The sequence below is a fragment of the Tachypleus tridentatus genome, chromosome 13, assembly GCF_004210375.1.
Source record: "Tachypleus tridentatus isolate NWPU-2018 chromosome 13, ASM421037v1, whole genome shotgun sequence".
Taxonomy (NCBI): domain Eukaryota; kingdom Metazoa; phylum Arthropoda; class Merostomata; order Xiphosura; family Limulidae; genus Tachypleus; species Tachypleus tridentatus.
The window spans coordinates 95441898-95462568 of record NC_134837.1 but is presented as its reverse complement, the minus strand read 5'-3'; the positions used below and the strand labels follow the sequence as shown (position 1 = coordinate 95462568).

General features: G+C 35.5%; 1 protein-coding gene across 14 annotated transcripts in view; it reads left to right on the top strand.

Annotated features, from left to right (window-relative positions):
* subdued (anoctamin 1) overlaps positions 1-20671 on the top strand; it is an 88097-nt gene that overhangs the window by 27073 nt on the left and 40353 nt on the right. For all 14 annotated transcript variants that reach the window (XM_076482049.1, XM_076482052.1, XM_076482041.1 and 11 more), the window contains 5 exons: positions 3347-3465; positions 10360-10415; positions 18666-18769; positions 19663-19797; positions 19962-20125. In XM_076482049.1, coding sequence (XP_076338164.1) covers positions 3347-3465; positions 10360-10415; positions 18666-18769; positions 19663-19797; positions 19962-20125 — 578 coding nt within the window. The remainder of the gene's footprint in view (positions 1-3346; positions 3466-10359; positions 10416-18665; positions 18770-19662; positions 19798-19961; positions 20126-20671) is intronic.

Here is a 20671-nt window from a genome sequence, read left to right as displayed (position 1 = left end):
CCATTAACCTGTCTTGTCTCACTCAGTACATTCACATCCCGCAGTTTACCATGAAATCCTACCTTACTACCTTACTCTTCAGTGGGCCTTTCTATGAGTCTTTGCATGACCAAGATAAATATCTCCAATTCTTATCTGCAGATTACTATCTTGGAGTGTTCTCCTCATTATTTTTGGTTGGTCCATTGTGGAGTGGTATACTGCTTTCTTGCCCTATCCTTCGGACTGACTTTGGCACCTTATAATAAATCTTTTAGCAGTTGGTGGGAACCTTCAGTCTACTTCATCATACCCTGGGATTGCACTTTTTTTTCTCATGGGCAGCTGGCTTCTTCTTGCTCATTTCAAACAAGAGTCAACCTATCGTATTTGTCAGCTACTTTTTCAAGATATCTGGGTGGGCTGGTTGATCAAATTGGTGAAGTCATTGGTTTGTGATGGAACTTTCTCTTCTTGTCAGTGTCCTCTAACTACCTACTGTTTGTTGGGTTTTGGATTATTTCTTCATATCTCCAAGAATCAGTTGGCTATGATCCACTCTGACAATTCAAGAAAGGTGGCATATCTCTCACCAAGGGTGCACGAAGTCAAGAGCCCTGTGTTTCTCACCATGGATCTTCTTATTTGGTCCCACAATCATCACATTTGTTTCTTGGTATGCCACATATTGGGTGCCTTCAAGCTTGTGGTGAATCATATTTTCTGACCAGATCAGGATAACCCGATAGAGCAAATCCCTTTATTTCCATGCTTTTCAGTGGCTTTGAGATTGATGAGGTATCACTTACTTCAGTCACCAGTGCTCTTAATTTTGGTTACCTGTTCTCGATCTTCAAGGTTTGGCAATAGCTGCCTTCAATCAGGATTAACTGAAAAAGTTTGTTTATCGTCCTATGTGATTACTTCATTGGGTAGTTTCATATATACCACTCTGTGTATAGTCCTTTTGATTACTCTTTCCTGGCACTTTCAACTGTTGTTCTTTTCTTACTCCTGTTACTGCTGTTCCCACCTTCCATTTTCTGTTATTCTCTGACTTTCTTCATAAACCATAGTTGCTGGTTCTGCCTCTTGCACTTTGTGTCCTCCGTCTTCATGCCTGACTTTTGTCTGGTCTGTGTCAAGGAGATCTGATTTCTATGGTTGGGTGCCATTTCATTTAGTTTATTACTTTCATCCTTCAGCCATGGCTGTGCATCAGTGGATGTGGAATATTTTTCACACCTGGGCCATGGCTTGGGGTTCCAGCTTCTTGTCCAGTGGTTGCTACTGACTCCAAGTTTCTTTCATGGCTTTTGAGATGGAGTCTACAGTCTCCTCAGTATCTGGGTTTGGGCATACTTATTTCATGTTTTCATTTCATCTTGTTGCCACAGGGTGTTCCCTTCCCCCTATCCTTATCCTTTTGATCTGTTCTCAGATATGTTGACCACCTGTGCATCCACTACTTCCATACTGGAATATTAAGGTTGTACTCCATTTCATTAATTTACCTCTGTTTGAACCCATTGACTCATATTCTTAATTTCTCCTATCCCTTAAAGTGTAGTTCTTTCTTCTCTTGACCTGCATATGCAGTTGGTGAGAGATATGTGCTCTAATCATCCCATATACACTTTACTACCCGACGTTCTTCTCCTGTATATCGATTGTTCCTTTCTTTGAATGGCCCTGACAGGTCATGAAAGTAATGCTTTCTTTTTTGCCCATTTTCCTTCCTGCTGTTTCTTCTTTTACCTTGATCCTAATCTCTCTAGATTTCTATGTCCAGTGCATGCATGTTATTGTTGTATTACCTGTAAGTCATCATTTGAGGGTTCCCATTTTCAGCTATTTATTTCCTAGCAACCTTCTTTATTTCGGGATCCTCTCTGTTTACCGTTCCCAGTTGGGTTCACCATTTCATCCAGCTGGATTTTCCTTTTTGCATTCTCCAAATTTTCCATTCTTCTGTGTTACCTCACATCAAATCTGCTATCTCACTTTTTCCCTTAATTCTCATCTTAGCTGACCTTTGAAGAAGATTCTGTAGTTGAACGTTTTTTACATTTTGTCTACCTTTGAAACACTTTACCAAAAAGCAGGAAGTTGTTTTGACAGATTCTTTCTAAATGACTACTTGTTTTGGACAAAAAGTATTCCTTGTTGAGATGTGTGATCTTTCACAAACTACTGTATTTAGTGTGTTCCATAGCCACTCTCTAATGGGTGACACACTCCATGAACTCTCCATTTTTGTTATTACAGTCTCAGGAATTAGCTCATCATTTTTAATTTACTTCTTTACATCATTCCTCCTACCATCTTTTCAGTGTGAGACTCTTAACTACTTTTTCAGTGGAGAGGTTAGTAATGTGATTTGAAGTTAACATTTTCCACATCTGAAAATATATTTTAGATATATACTTACCTCTTCACAGAACAACCCACACATTCTACCTCCACACTTCCAATGTGTCTTTCTGCCTCTTGAAGAATGGGCTTTTGGTTTACACAAAATGTTCAAGGATGGTGTGCTACCATTATGTTAATGACAGGTTATAGTCAAATGTTGAATGTATCATAGACTAATGCAGTACATATTATTATGTGCATGAGTGAGAGCTGTTATTACAGGTTGGCACATATGAAAACTTTTCAGCAGTAGCCCCAGAGAGTTAGCTAATTGTTTTGAGGAGAAATTATCATCTATCTGGAATATATTTATAGGTATGGAAAAATGTTAAATTTGATACAATGATCTGACTCCATGCTGTGTCCTCCATAAGGTCTTAATTTTTTAAAAGAGGAAATATTGTAAGACAGTTGTGCAGTCCTTACAGAAGACTTCAATTTTGATGATTTTTTTTGATTGGTTGTTAGTAAGATTCAAAGGTTTTGAATTCTGTTCTTGCCTATTTTGTGTAGAATGTTATTTCAGATATTCTGCTATTTTCTGGACTTTGGTTGGCATATTGTTTATTGATTTTTAGTCTGAAAACTGAATCAGTTTAACTGAGTTTTGAGTGTTGTGCAACATCTGAAATTGTAGATTTTCTATTCAAATGTTTATTCGACCATGGAAGATTTTTCTGGATGTAGGAACATCGTAACTCCAGCATGCTCTTTTAATCTCTAGCAATAATTATTTTTTCTGTTTCTCCAATACAGATTTCACTACAACTAGAGAAGACATTCTAAATTACATATTTTTGTCTCTTAGGGTAATTAGGATGCTTTTCTCTTGGGAGGACATTTCAAAGTCTCGCAGAGTAAAACAATTCTGATTTTGTATACTTACAAACTTTTCAGCACAAGAAAATTAGTGAAAATTTAAAACTTGTTTTTATGTTTTATTCTGGTCAAGGTTTGATATTCCAGAGAAAAAAGAAGACTTTTTTAATCCAGGACTGCGTGCTCAGGTTGTGGATTTTATTTTAAAGCGAAAAAGATTCAGCAAGGATCCAGCTCAAGCTTTTGCATTTGGTAATTTTAAACAGTTGTGTTTGTTTTTGTAAGCCTTGCAGTACTGACTTGTTTTTTATGTTCACTGCCAGTAGTGTTTCTTTATCTAATCAAAAACACTTAAGTGTGGGCAAAAAAATTAGTGGCTAAACTGGTAGCTACACATATCATATTGAAAAACATTTTGCAGCAAATATTCTTTCATTAGTTAGACAGGCTGCATTTTTGTTAAACTTGAAGCATGATTGTGGATAAAACAAAATATAATACCCAACCTATGTAAAGAGTGAATGAATATTTACTGTACAATTATTATCACTGCTATAAATATAGCTACCAGTTTGGCTGCTATTTTGATTACATTCCTTTAAGTTGCATGCTTAGGTTTTATCTATCTGTATCTTTTTTTTCAACCTAAAGTATTTTGGATTAGATATTATAATATTCTGTCAAAACACACTAGTAAACCACAGCAAATAAGAAAAGAGACTCTTGATATTAACCAACATTAGTTTTAGCATCACAACCATATTTTTGGAACAGACCCATACTCTACAGAATCAACCAGATTTTTGAAAATATATGGTAGTGGTTTTACTCTTCTAAAACAGTGTTAATGACTTTCTTTATAGAAACAACATGTGATGCTAAAAGTTCTTTAATAATCAAGAGAATTTCATAAAATTTAGTACACTTATGCTTAAAAGTTGGTATTAAATAATAGTAACTTATCCATCTGTATGATTCTTTTGAAAACTTGAGTTAGAAACTGCTAATCTAGTTTGGTTGGTCTAACTAATAATGGTATAACTGTACTGCTCTCATCCTATAGTTTTGCTTCTCTAAATCAACCATCTATAATCCGAATGACAAAAGACTATAAACACATTCCACCTTTCTTTTAGATGAAGTAATAGTAAAATTTCAGACCAGTAGCTCATGTGATCTTTGTCATAAGTTTGTTTGTTTCTTTTGAATTTTGCGCAAAGCTATTTGAGGGCTATCTGTGCTTTTTCATAGGTATTCTCAAAAATACTGAAACAGTCTTACCTTCTCTCTCCCAAGGCTATTTTGATCATGGACTGACCTCTTAGTATTGCTTTTTTTTTTTATGTGAACAGCATACCAGTCCTTTACACCACATCAGTTTTGCACCATTTCAGAAAATTCACTAATGATGTGACTGCCCTCTACTAATGATATTGCTCCATCCATACTAGTACCATTAACTCCCTCTACTACTGTAGAACAATTCTCATTTTCATGATAGGTATTCTAGTGAATAGTGTGTTTTCCATGTGACTACAAAATTTTGATTGTGCTTGATCACAAATTCATGTCAGTTTCAACTTCTTGTGTTTAATTTCCATGATTTCTACTAATTTATTTTTAGAAGTACTACTGTTTTCCAAGTTCTAAATTTGTTCATGTGAATTTGAGATTTAATATACTGGATGATGAATTTCCTGCATTAGTAGACTGGTTCTGACACGAGTCCCCAAGTCTCAGTCTTTACAATGTGTGCTAGGGTTGTACAGTCTTTTGTTCACAGGAAGTTCATGTCTTTATGTTTGGCTGATGATTTTTTTCCTTTTATTTTACAATTCTATAGGGAAGGATATAACTACTGAGTGGAACTTTCTTTCTGTGCTACTTTGTACCTGTTACTATACCTCCATATAATCTCTTGAGTTAGGTATTGTTCTTTCTCCCAGGAGATATGTAGTAGGTTTTTAAGTGTGTATTTTTCACTCCCTGTAGGTATACACAGGTGAGTTTATGGTGGTTGACCTAATTTCCTCAAGCTATGATTTAAGCCTTTCGTATTTTCTCTGTTCAGTATTTGGTAACTTTGATTTTTATAATTCTTTTACCATCTTAGTTGCTGGAGAAATCTCTAATTACTCTCTTGCAATATCTTATTCATTTGAGGATTTTCTTCAATTCTTCCCTTATGTTCTAGGATGTGGAGCAGGTAGTCATAAAGGCTCTACCTTCTCTCTTTCTCTCTGCTCAAGAAGTTTTATCTCTTTTTGGATGTGGGCTTCCTTGGAAGTTCTCTTTCTCTTGGGTTGGTTGCACGTGTTTCCTTCAGTGGACTCTTCTCCCACAATCTTTTGAACCATCTTATCACTCTCACATCTGGAATCAGGGCCAACCTTGCTTAGTGGCTCAATAGAGACTAGACCACAGTGAAGATTCCCATTTCTCTGTGTTGTTCCAAGTTTCATTTGTTTGTAGATGTTTTTTGATGGGTTTGAGAGTATTTCCTTGATTTTTTAGAGATATTGGGGTTAGTCATCAGTCAAGAAGGCTACTTGTCATATTAACATTTTAGAACTTTTAGCAGTTTGTTGGGTCCTGTATAATTTCCTTCTGTTCCTGCATGAGTGGGTGTTTGTGGCTCATTCTAACAATTCCAGTGTTGTCAGCTATATCACAAAGCAAGGGGGGAAACCAAGTCCAGATGTTTGTGCTTATAGACTGTGAATCTCCTGTACTGTGCAAACAACCATATCATGATGTTCCTGGGGTGTCATGTACCCAAAATTTAAGAATCTTGTGACTGTTCACTTAATCAAAAGGTATTTCTGTGTGTGTGTTTTCATCTGGCAACACTATATATATATATATATATGTGTAGATTCTCTTGCCACTCACTATAATGCCAAACTTCCTTCCTTTTGGTCTTCAGTTCCACATCCTTATCTCTTAGGGTGAATGCACTCAATGAAGATTGAAGGGGGCTTCACCTATAAGCCTACCCTCCAGTCAGGCTCTTTTTTTTTCTTAATTCAGACCCCTCCTTGTTGTGTTCTGCCAGTTGCTCTGTATTGACTGGCTCAAATGTCGTTTTCTCTGCTCTGACGATTACTAGAGCAACAGCCCATGTCCTTTGTTGTCACAGTCACTTCTCTAAACATGGGATCAGATGTAGTTTATCCCAATATCACCAAACTCCATATTCACATGTGGCTTTTGTTTGGTCCCTTGCCTCAACTCAGACTTGCTTTTCATGTGCTGTCTTTCCTTGTTCATACCATTCAAACTTCCTTCTTGTTTGTGTACCTGAAACATTGGTTTTATTTCAGACCTTCTCCTCCTAAATTATTCCTTTCTCGATCTGTTCATTTCATGTTTTCATCTGCCACATCCGTGTATTCTGCTGGATTTGGATCTCAGTGTGTTCATTTGTATCCTGTCCTGTTCTTTCTCTGAACTCATTGCAATGTCTTTCTCACAAAACCTATTTCATTTTCCTCTTGGCAGTTGATCATTGTTTTTGTTTTATTATTTATGCCATTAATGTTGCCCACATCAACAGAGATGCCAACCATTATGATTTGAGTGTAATCATTACGATTTTGGTGTATACATTACGACTATACACTCATACAGACAAATATTATGACTTGTTGCAACTCCCAAATTATTATATATTATATAGGCCTATACAATAAAGTGATAAGTTGTTCCCCGAGGGCTTGAAAGGGCTGAAAAGAAAATTTCTAGTGAGATACAAATAAATTTTGATAATAAACAGAAGACATAATTCAAATGGCTACTTGTGATAATCATGTTTGTACTTGAAATAATAAAAAATATTTGTATCTCCAACGTCTACCAATAGTTTAAGTGCGGTGCTTCTCCATACTGGGTACGTGGGGGAATCCATAGTTACGTCATCAGTGCTTGTCAGCCAATCAGAGCTCTCGTAGATGGGTATTTCTTGTTTTCTAAGTTGCATAGAAACACCAATGCGATCATTCACAAGATGGGAAAAAAAAAGAGGCCTCATGCACCAGATTGTCTTGTTTCTGGCATATCTAAAAGGAGTAAAACTGTGAATCAAAAATTTAGGAAAGAGTATATTGCGAAATATCCTGTCATTGCATCAAAAGTCAGTGACAGTCATGCGTTTTGTTCAGTTTGTCACATCGATTTTTCTGTGGCACATGGCGGGATAAACAATTGTTCCAGACATACAAAATCGGCATCTCATCAATAAAAGGCTGAGGTGAAGACAAAAAAGGTTGCAGATAACGACATTTATGAGCAAGAATTCAGAATATGAAACCATAAATGCAGAAGTGATGTTCACGCAATTCGTCATTGCTCATAATTTACTCCTAGCTACAGCCGATTATGCAGGACATCTATTCAGAAAAATGTTCCCAGACTCTGATATAGCAAAAAAATATGACTGTGCTAGAACCAAAACTACAGCCTTTGTACAAATGTTGGGTTGAGAAGATGACAAAATAATTTCAAGCATACTTACTAACAGTGTTTACAGTTTAGTCACAGATGGATCCACAGATATGGATGATTCAAAACTGTATCTAGTGGCTGTACAATATCTGTACGGGCTCTGTCTACAATCATTATGCTCAGTCATTTGAAATTGTTGGCATCTCTGCATCAATTACCATTCCTCATATGTTATTCTCTATCCAGATTGGGCCTTCCTTCCCAGGATATTGGTTGCCTAGGAAGATTGCTTAGCTTATTCTATAGTATTTTATTACGCCATATTTCCCACTTATACTCCTGTTTAAATCTGAATCAACTATGTTTGTCCATTACATTCCCTGCAATGTACATGACTTTCACTGTCTCTTTTTGTTGTTCTCATTCTCTTTCTGTTTGTTTTGTGGCATTCTTCTGTTCTCATGATCTCTAACTTATTATGCTTGCTGGTTGGATTCATCAACTTGTATAGTTGGTGTATTATAACTTGTCTGTTTTTGTAGTATTTCTTCACACTAAATTTGTCATTTAACTATGTCTTTAGCTGCTTCAGACAGTTGTCCTTTGAAGAAGATCATTCAGGCTGGTATGTGGACAATTTCTAGTACTTTTGTTACACACCTTATCTACAGGAGCAAGTTGTGTCTTTTTCAGATAGATATTATCTCTCTCTTGTGGTGATTCTACACGTCTGTTTACCTTTGAATGGGATAAGTTAGCCTTTTTTCTTTTTTTAGTTCAAATACATCATATTTTAGAATCCCACCTGGTGGCAGGTGTTGCTTAGACAAGTATGCTTAACATTAGCACTAAATATGTATAATTTTTTCACTCTCAGTGTTGAGATGAAGTGTTTCTATAAGATCACTGGCTGCTTTGTCCAATGTTTTGTGTGTGTGTGTGTGTGTGTGTATTTATCATTGGTTCTTATGTAAAGAACCATCATGCTTGGACTTTATGAGGAAAGCAAATGGGGATTTATACCAATCTTCACTGACCAATGATTCCTCCTTTTTTGAAAATAGGGAATTGCAGACACCCATTTTGCTGTCTCTGGTACGTTGTTCATCAAATTCCCCCGTGTCTGTTGCCCTTCCATTCTCTACTAGTGTAGCATGGCAGACCTTGCTACTTCCAGTTCTAGTTGCTGGAGTGATGGACTAAGGAGGTATCTTCCTGAGTGGATTTTGTTAGCAAACAAAATCAAATTTTATATATTTATGTGTACCTACTTAGCAAGAAGAGGGCTATCATTGGTATACTTACCAATGGTTTATACAATAACATAATATTCAAGATTGAATTCCTCTCCCCTAGATGGTTTAGCCTGGGCAAACCCTACTTGATAAAAAAATTTTTATGCCAGGTGCTTCCACTGGATGTTTTTTGCCTGAATGAACCACTCTTGGCATATTTCAATGTACTCCAAAGCATCTGCTCTGGATGTTTTTTTTACCAGTTATGGCCATACTAGGTCTAATCCTGTATATGCAAGGCACATCCCTTAGGTATTGTTTAAGTGAACTGCACTAGTTGATTTCTGTATCTTTTTTTGCAACCACTTATGTGGACTGTTCAATTTGCAAATTGGTAATCTCTGATTATGTGAACCTGAAAGCTGTAAACATGCAGTCACAGAGTAATCTTGTTGCTATGGCACTTGCATGTATACTTAGGCCTACTGACTGATACTTACGAACTATCGCTTAGATCGAAAAGCTTAAAAGCATGCCTGTATTAAAGAAGTACATTTCGGCTACTGAAAAAGCCTACATCTAGGCCTAATTATGTAATTTGATTGATAAGAACACGAGAATCACAAGAACAAACACAATTTGTAGGCCTGTGATGCAATAAAATAATTCAATAGACCAAACTGGAGGGATGATTGTATGCACCATACCCCCCACCTAAAATGAAGGGGGGATGTATACCCCCATCCCCCCAGGATCTACTCCCCTGTCTTCCACAATATTAATTTGTAAAGGATCAATTACAAGAAACATTTACAATACATATTTCTTGTAAATAGTTATATATTGTCCTCTGATGGTATGAATGGAAATGTCTGTTTTTTGTAAACAGATACATGCAGTACTGTGATGGTGTGATTGTAAGATGTCTGTTCATTCAGGTTTTAATGGAGACTTACATGCATACTTGTTCAGTAAAATAACACCGTGTTTATGAGGTATGGACACTTTAAGGAAAGATATAGTGTTTCGGTTTTCAACTTATAAACCAATATAAGTAAATGTAATGTTTTTCTTATTTAACATTTATATCAAGTTGGTACTTACTTTGTTAAACAGTTTTGTTTAAGTATGTTTTGCTTTAGTCAGTGACCTCTGGATGGACAATGGGTATGAAGCTAATAGTAGGATATTATGGATATGAACAAGATTTTGTGTATTTTGATCATTGATGATAAAAAGTAATCTAGTTTAAAATAGAGAACAAAGGTTTAAAAAATTCTGATATTTTTGAAGGAGCTTAGTTATGTCTTAATAGTCTGCATGTTAATTTGACTTTTTTAGTTGAGAAACATCTTTTATGTTAAGAAGCTTTACTGTAAGAGTTATATATGCAAGTTCTTTGTGTTTTTTATGAGTTTGTTTCATACACATAAAAGCAAAATTGTATTTCTGCAATATTTGTTTTTAGGAATAAACAACCTTATTAATGAAGGAGTGTATGAAGCAGCTTATCCTTTGCATGAGGTTAGTAAGACTTTTTGTTTTTGATCTGATAGCTTTCCAATAAATGCCATCATGTTTTTGTACAAGGTAAGCTATTCTTACAAAACAGTTAAGCTTCAAATAATAATGTATCTAGTAAAGTTAAAAATAGAAATGAGGAGTTGTTCAAACTAGGTGTGGCTGTTAAAGTAAATGTGTATTAAAATATTTATTTATAATCTGAAGAGAATAATGACCATGTTGTAATAGTACATATGTTACATGATGAATGTGCTTTTAACTTTTTCCTCTTCTGGAAATCATATGTGATGGTCATGGTAATGCACTGTTGCTGGACACCAGAATTCCCTCTACATAATGCTCCCTGCTAGTACACCAGTAAGTCTACTGATTTACTATGTTAAAATCAGGGATCCGATTCCCCTTGGTGGGCTCAGAAGATAGCCTAATGTGGCTTTGCTATAAAAAAAACACACACATCCACCACAAACAGATCTCAGTGAAGGATAACAAGGTCAATGTTTTATTAGTTATCCTGAAAATCTTACATACTTTCTACTGTATTGGCTTCCAAGACTTGTCTAAACAAATTAAATTGACAAAACACGAGAGGTGCATTCTATTCTTAACATTCTGATCATATAATTCATGTATTTTACTACACATAAATGATGCTGTTTTCTTCTAATACTAACTACTGTTTACTTTTGCTTTACTGTGCACTTTGTGAAGTTCGATTATGTAGAAATAGTTGCAAATGTGATTCCTAATTTTAAAAATGTCCTGTACATTTTCTGTACTCTATTGCAAAATTCTTAATGTATTTTGATCATCTCCAAATTTTCTAAATCATGTCTCAATTCTTGAAGTTCACCTAATTTTTGCCCATTGTTGCAAAAAATTTGTTCTTTCAAATGCAAAGTATTTTTTCATTGGTTTCTGTATTGTACCTTTCTCTCACCAGTATGTCTGTGAAAGCAATAGGTTTGCTTGTGTTTTATGTTTTTTTAGTAACACATTATTTTGTGACTTATCTTGGGCAATATTGATTGGAATATGTACACATTTTTATCATTCTGGGCTAGGAAGATTTTTTGCATGATAGTGCCTCGCCTGGTGGTTAAGGCTCTCGACTCTTAAATCTGCAAATCACAGGTTTGAATCTCATGACCAAACACACTCACCCCTTCAGTTGTTGGAGCATTATAATATCATGGTTGATCCCCTATGTGATTTAAGTATCCTAAGAGTGTGTAGTGGGATAATGTTTAATAGCTACATACCCTCTATCATTTCAAGCACATATCATCCTCAAGCAGCTTTGTATGAATTTGAATGAACAAGCAAGCTTTTTAGATGAACACTTCTTAAACTTTCAAATTACTAGAGGCAATCTACCATGTCATGTGATGCTATTTATATGGCTGTATGTTTTTGTATAGGTTTTCTAAGGTTCTTTGGTTAATGCTGTTTACCACATTAGAGATGTAACCTATGTTATAATTATTTTTGAAGCTGGTGTATTCCAGTCTGTGCATTTCATTTTTATTTTCATGTACAAAAACCCTTCCTTGAAAAGGATAGTGACATTTTTTTAAAGCCATATAAATCTGCTTTCAGTGAATGTCATTGCACTTCAAATGATTAGGAATTATCTGTAAACTGGACTAAGTAGGGGCTAACATTGTACCACAATTCACATTAATAACACTGGTTTACAAAAAAATATTTTTTGTCTGAGGCAAGAATGTGAATAGGTGTTTTTTACTAATTTGGGTGTGCTGAATTCAAATTTATAAACAGTTTTGCTCTATCACCTCTAGTTTTCTGGCTTTTAAATAGTCTCATTTTAGTATATACAGAGTATATACGTGCTTATTTCAACAGTTGCAGCAGCTTATTACAGATAAAACAGGATAGATAAACGAACATTGACGGAATAAATATACTTGGATGACACAATGTACACAATTCATAGTACCGCAGACAGTTAGAAATGTGTTTTCTTAGATGATCTGGTGTATTTTGCCTCCGGGATGTCAATAAGAGCATCCAGCAGAAGTCTCCCATCATGCTGGGGTTCCACTTGCCTTGGTAGTTGCTCTCCATCTCCGTAATGTCTTGGTAGAATCTTTCTCCGTGCTCATCACTCACTGCTCCAAGGTTTGGAGGGAAGAAGTTGAGGTGGGAATGGAGAAAATGAATTTTGAGTGGCATTCGGCATCCCATATCCTCATAAGTCTTTAGCAACTTCTCAATACAGGCTTGGTAATTTGGTACGCGTGTGTTACCAAGGAAGCCACTACAGACTGACTTAAATGCTTCCCATGCTCTCAGTTCCTTTAAGGTAAGAAGCTCCTCAAAATCAGTATCCTTCAGCACTTCTCGGATTTGAGGTCCGACAAAGATGCCCTCTTTGAGCTTAGCAGCACTGAGACCTGGGAACACAGTAGACAAGTGTTGGAAGGCAGCACCATTTTTGTCCATGGCCTTCACAAAATTCTTCATCAAACCAAGCTTGATGTGAAGAGGAGGAAGAAGCACCTTCTTCATGTCAACCAGAGGATTCTCCTTGACGCTGTGTTCGCCAGGAATGAAAGTGCTTCTAGACCCCCAGTCTTTCTGCTTGTAATGCTGGGATACAGCTTGACTATCCCAGAGACAGAGAAAGCAACAGTAGCGCTTGCATACCCATAAGAAGACCAATCACCTTGAGGTCCCCACACAGACTCCACTGGTACTGGTTGTACTTAACAGCTTCTAAAAGAAGCTCCATATTGTCATAGGACTCCTTTAGATGGACAGAGTGTGCAGTGGGAATGCTGGGATATTTATTCCCGTTGTGCAGAAGCATAGCCTTGAGACTTTGCTTGGAAGAGTCTATGAAAAGATGCCAGTCTGAAGGATTATGTGGCAAACCAAGGAAAGTGAACAAGCCAGGTACATTTGTGCAGTAGCACAACTTGTTTTCCATGTTGAAAAATGAAGCAAGGTCTTTGTTCCGATTCCTGAAACTGGTGATCCTTACATCTTCCTGGACTAGGTTCCACTGTTTAAGCCGAGAAGCCAAGAGCTCTGACTGCTGTTTTGACAGATACAAATCACGAGCAAGGTCATTCAGGTCTTCTTGCGTGATCCAGTGTGGCTCATTGCCACTTGTTCCTGAATAAGAAGAGTCAATATCTTCGGAAGAGATTGACTTGGCAGAATCTTCCCTTGGAGGCATTTCTTCATCTGATGAGGAAAGAAGATCCTTATTTACTGGAGGTGTTGGGACAGGAAGATCATCTGAATGGGGAACGGGTCTCATAGCAGATGGAAGGTTGGGATATTTGATCTTTTTTCTAGAAGATGCATTGAAACCAGTTATATTTGTTAGACAAAAATAACAATCATCTGCATGGCTTCGTGGCTCTCTCCAAACCATCGGGACTGCAAAGTTGAAAGCCGCTTTCTTGCCATTAAACCAAGCAGTTAGTCCATTGTAGCAGGGTTTACAACAGATGTGTGGAGCCCAAGATTTGTGCTGATCACCAATTTTACAGTCAAAATAATGAAAGTAGGCAGTTCTGAAGAGGGAAGTGATGGTTCGATGCTGTGCAACTGTCGTGAAGTCCCCACACACGTAGTAGAAAGAATTGGCTTTGTTGAGGCATCCTTGGTGTTTTGACGAGCTTGAAGCCATTGGAGAATCTGAAAAAAACAAAGTAAAATTAAATCATATGTAAGGCAATAATAATTATGTGCGTTGGAAATTGTAATACAAATATATACCCAAAAGATTGTGTAACACAATTGTCGAGGGACACCAACCTCCTGCGCTGACTGCCAGTGTACTACTGGCTGTTGATTGAGACGTGTTGGCTACGCTTAACTGCCAAAATCCATCTTGATATATAGCTATATATATATATATATATATATATATATAATGTAATGCTATCACTTACATTTATTGCATAATAACTAAAAAAGAAGACATAAGTCACACAATATTAGAAATTAACCCTGAATGCATATACGCCTTTATGCACAGTATGTGTACAAGATGTACAGTATGCATATCTAAAAAACTAGAGGTGATGAGTAAAAACGGATTTCAAATCTGAATTCAGCACCCCCAAATTAGGTTAAAACAGCTATTTTTGTGCTTGCCTCAATTTCTTTGTAAACCAGTGTAATGTAAGATTTATTAATATACAAGGTTAGTGAATTGATGAGGTAGAGTTAGAAAGAGTTCTATATTATGAAAAAATTAAATAAGAGATGCATAACAAAAATCATTCAAAACTTAATCTGATTAGTCTGAGTGTTGAAAAAAATTTTTATTTTCAAAATAAATAAAGTATCCAAGTTATCTAATGTGTATATATTGCAGAAAGGTTTCATAATATAAAGTTAACTTCAACCATTACTTTTAAGAAATCTTTTAGTTAAGCTGTGTTTTGGTTACCTTTATTCAGCTACTTCTCACTTAAATCAAATTTTAGGTTTCTTATGTGCACTACCTTTTCTGCCTAAAACAGATATGAGTAATTTTTACCATATACATCACATCCTTGTACAATGTGTTATCCTAAAGTGAAGATTTAACAGCTCTTAAATATTACTACAGATTCCTTAATCCATCTTATCAAACCAATAATAAGATGAATATGTTTTTTAATAAATAATTGTTTGAAAAGTTTAGTAGAATAACCGTGGGTACATCAATTTGCCAATTTTTTATTGTTTACCTGAATAAATGCATGTTCATTCATTGCTTTTTCTTTATAAGAGGATCATTAACAAATGGTGGGAATTTCTACGTGTATTAAAGAAGATATGAAACTCATTATCTATTTTTACAAATTTCTTTTACATTTCCCTCCAAGACTCATATTAACTACATATATGATGCATCACTTCCATTCCTTGATATACACATACCGTATTAATACTAAATTATGAACTTTTTTCAGTTGTAGTATTACATTGCTGATCTATTGTAACAAAGAACATTGGAATGTTTAACTATTCTAAAGTTTACACAGTTTTTGTTAATGTACAAATAATTGCATCATTGTTGTCTAAAAGTAAGATAGGTTTGCTTTGAGGTAGTTAGCAAGTATGTTTTTTAGTGTATGAAAAAATGAAACATGGATTTTTATACTGCTATTATCAGGTGTATTACAATGAATTGATTATGGTTGTGTAATTATTATATGTAGATAGAAACACCAAACAGTTGGCAAGGTATAAAGCTTTATATAAGCTAGAATGTGAGCCTGTTTTGTGTGAGAGAAGTAGAGTAATCCTCTGACAACATGCTTAATAGATAATTCATTTAATAAATAACAACCTCTCGGTGTGGATTTCTGTACATGATGAGGGGACCTACCAGGGAAAGTTCTGTTCTTTCAGTTTACCTCCTCTTGGATCTGAACATCCACCCATGTGTTTGTCCTTGGGTCATTTGGCTGGTCCACTGGGCTATGGTCAACTAAGTACCAGTGTTGGATGTTTTCAACAGGTGTTGTGAACATTGTATCTGATGCCGGTGTTTGGGTATAGTGCTCACTAAACCCTGGCATTGGTGCAGTGTCCTTGTTTGGCATTGTAGTGCATCCCCTCATAGGGCTCAATGGTGAGTGGGGTCAGTGGGCATCGAAATATTCCTTTTTTTAATGGATCCTCCAAATAAAAACTCAAATAAAATAGTGAAAAAACAGTCCATAGGGAAACAACTTCATTTTGGAGATTCTGAGCAACAATCTTCAACATCTGTAACACCTGTACCTTGTTTTCTTATACTACATTTTCTTTCAGACAAACCTTTAGGGCAGATGTCTCCCTTTTTCATTTAGAAGGGACCAGAGGGACTTGCAGGCTCTCTAGAGTCAGTAAAGAAGCTTCAATCAGGTGACATATCGGTGGAAACATCCACATCTCAACACTGTGAACTCCTCCTGCATTCAAAGGCAATTGGGGATATACCTATTGAGGTTACATGTCATTCTACTTTGAATTCATTGTGATGAGTTATTATTGAGAAGGATTTGAAGAACATCCCTGAGTTGGAGATTCTCACTGGTTTCTCCACCCAAGGAGTTTCTGCAGTGAGGCATATCTCCACTCACAAAGATGGAATTATTGATGCTGACCAATGTCCTTATTCTGACATTTACATCACCATGTCCACCTGTCACTATTAAGGCAGGTTTTGTTAATTGCAGGGTATGACCATTCATTCCAAATCCTCTCTGATATTTCGAGTGTTAGCGGGTCTGTTACTCGAAGATGTCACATCGTGGTTCCTTGACATGTGCTTGTTGCAGTGGCCATGACCATGATGCCTATGAGTGTGAAATGGACTCTCATTATGCCAATTGCTCACCATAGCCATCTGTGTTTCCTTGGGTCATACCATCACATTTTGTTTTCTCTATATGTTGCCTGGAGAGACATATGATCAATAAGACCTTGATGCTCTCATTGAACAGCTGCCATCTCCCTTTTTAATCCTGGGGGACTTTGATGGGCATTATCCCCTCTGGGGAAGTGCTGATATTGATAGGAGGGGTTGCTCTGTGGAACGTATGCTCTCTGATCACAACCTTTCTCTTTTCAGTACTGGTTTTTTTATTCATATTTTCATGCACCTAGTCGGTCCTTTACTGCTATTGATCTCTCAATTTGCTCCGATTTTTCATGGAGGGTTGACAGTAATCCACGAGGCAGTAATAATTTTCCTATATTTTTAAGAGAGACTGGCTGTGGTCAATGCCACCTGACCAGCATGCCCCAGTGGAAGCTGGATCAGGCAAACTGGCACTCTTTCACTCTTCTTGCAGAACTTGATCCTGCCATCAATAGACAACTGTGTGGCAGCAGTGACTGACTGTATTATACAAGCAGCTGCCATGATTTTTTGTGGTTTTGGTGGTTGCGTGCAGAATCCCCTCTACAGCTTTTGTGTTCACTGCTGAACTGTACGCCATTTCTCTTGCCCTGGATCACATAGAAGCTAAGCAGTACTCAAACTGCATTATTTATACTGACTTGCTTAGTTCTCTACTGGCCCTGGAATCACTTCACGTTAGTTCACATCCTGTTCTTGCAGATATTCAAAACCAACTGGCCCATTTCTCTTTAACATCTACTTCTATCCAGTTTTTCTGGATACTGGGCCACATTGGTATTCATGGGTACGAGCTCGCCAACACCTCAGCTAAACCCATTTGCTCTAGCACTATAACTGCTGTGCCTGTTCCATCCATGGACTATGGTTCTGTATTTAAGGCTCAGCTCTGTGCCAGCTGGCAGTCGACTTGGAGTGAGCAACATGAATACAAGCCTTTCCAAATAAACCTGTCAGTTGGACTTTGGCTGTCTTGCTTCTGTAAGGATCAGTTCAAGATAAAAGAAAACGATGAGTTAAAAACTTGTAACCAATGTGTAGTCTGTGTGACACTCAGGTCACAATAAGCCACATTTTGCTTTCTTGCCATCATTATGACTCTCAACAACAGCACCATTTTAAACATGTTCTGTCTCAAGGTTTGTCCACAGCATTAGACAGTATTATTGGTGATGGTGACACTGTCCACCTTGGAAATGTTTTTAGTTTTTTAAACACCATCAGTCTTTTTTAATGCCAATTATGTTTTTTAATTTATACATTCGACCATTTTTAAGAATCACAGTCCATCTAGTTCAATTTGAAATTAGAAAATGTTCATAATGTCAAATAACTCAAAACCAGGACTGGAAAGGCCAACTTCAGGTGACTAATGCTGCTGTTTGAACTACCCATTAGTCATCCTGGTGAGTTATTATTAAGAGTGTGCTACAAGTCTTTTAAAATTTTTATTACTTTTTGAAAATGGCCATAATTTTAAATAACTCAAAACCAGGACTGGAAAGGCCAACTTTAGGTTACTGACAGTGTTTTTTGTACTTACCTATTAGTCTTCCTGGCGAGCTATGATAATTAAAGTTATGCTACAGAAAGTTCTCCTACAACTTGTATTATTGTAGTTTTTCTCTTAACATTGTAGACTAGATTTAAACATTGGTTTTATGCTATTTATGTTTTAAACTTTGTTTTGTTTTACCTTAATTTTCTTTTATGAATTTTACTAAATTTAATTTAATTTCAACTTTTTACCAGATGTTTGGTGCAAATAGCCAAGCTGCTTTGTGCCATAAAACATCAAATCAATCAATAAATGACAAATTTTATAACATGTTTGGAATTACATTGCAAAGTAAACCTGCTTTGATTTTTAGGGAGGGTATGATTCTGCACATGAACATTCTCCTCGTAGACAGCTACTAAAAAATTGGGCTACAATATGGTCAGTATGGAAGTATCAGCCTCTTGATCAAATTAAGTAAGTATTGTTGTTTATTTCATTGCATAGCTTTGTTAACTTTCAAAGAATGTATGGTTAAGATAAATATTTCAAAGTACTTGAAAGAGGCTTCAACTCTTTTTAAACTTGTAAGAGGTGTGCCAACAGTGTGGTTAGGATTTGTACAGATATAGTGTCTAAAACCATATATTTCATAAACACCTTTTTTATAGATACACTCACATTTACAACATGTATGATACATCATTGTCAATTCTTATTATGCATATACTTTTATGTCAAACTAAAAGTTTTTGCTGAAAGTAGTATTACATTACTGAAATTTTATTACAGCAAGGAATTATGGGATGCATAAATTATCATGGAGTCAAAAGTCTTAAAATTCTTTGTTTTCTTTAAAAATATGAAAACATTTGAGACAAATAAATAAAGAATTGAAACTGAAGCACAGAAGAGTCATAATATTTGTTGTTTTTTTCTTTTCTTTCTTTTTCATTTTTATAAACAACTGTCTCCTGATAACAGAAATGAAGTCCATCAAAGTTAAGCTTATGCTGAAGTTTGGGCCTATGTATATTGGCAAAAACAGGATTAAAATAAAATTCCATAAGTGCTCTTGTTTTTTTATGATCCATATACAGGTTAACATGAAAATGACATAAGAAGATAGTAACATTGTTCTATACTTTATTTGAATTAAAGTTTTAATACTAGTGCCAGCTGCCTTAAGAATGCATAAGCTAGAATATATTTTATCCTATCATGAATTACTGCTTTTTTGGGTATTACTGTTCTGCTTTTTTTTGTTTTAATGTAAATGAACTATAGGTTCAAACCTCCTATTTTTAGTATCTTATAAATTGCAAGTAATTTGGTCTTTGTTGTTTTTCACCATCTATTGTATATTTCAGAGAATATTTTGGAGTGAAGATAGGTCTTTATTTTGCCTGGCTAGGTTTCTACACCTACATGTTGATTCCTGCTTCTATAGTAGGAGTCTTATGTTTTCTGTATGGTTGCTTTACATTACTGGGTGACAGACCAAGGTAGGTAATGTTACTGTCTTAAATAATAGGAAAGAAAAAAAAGATGTTTCTAAGTAGTTTCTAGTAATTAGAGTGGTAACTTTACATTTTAATATATATATTTTTAAAAATTTTACATATCTACTATGAAAACTAAATGATTCTGTTACCTTTTATTTTAACAGTGATGACGTATGCAAAGTTTACAAAGATACTCTGATGTGTCCCCATTGTGACGTAGAAACATACAATTACTGGAAGCTTGGAGAAGCATGTGTATATGCCAAAATGACTCATTTTCTTGATAATGGTTCTACTGTTTTTTTTGCTGTTTTTATGTCTTTATGGGGTAAGTGTTTTTAAGTAGCACTCCAGAGAAATGTATTTTGTGTACAGAATGATAGAAATGAATTGTTGTTTACTGATAATATCTAATTTATTAACTGTTTACTATTTCTTTTCTGTTTTTTGGTTTTAAATAAATTTTGCACATACTACCTTTCTTACTATTGTTCTAACTTTTATTTAACTGGCTTAAAAATTATAGAAAAAAACAATACTAAGCTAAAAAATAAATACATTTCTATAGTTTAAAATCTTAAAGATTGATCAGACAACAAAGGCCTGAATGAGTGTAAAGGGAAATTGATGAAAGATAATCAGGGTGGAAAAATAAAAAAAAAAGTTCTGAAATAAGGTAAGTCTATTCTTATATATTTTAAATTAAGATGGTCTGCTTCAGTTTCAGAAAAAATATAAATTTTAGTATGTGAAGCTGTTAAATTGAGTCTTAAAATCTTTCAAATTGGCATTAAGTTATTGAAGCTGGGCTCCCGTTTTTTTTAAATACTGTACTAGTAATTCAAATTTATTAATTTACATTTACTTTATTTTT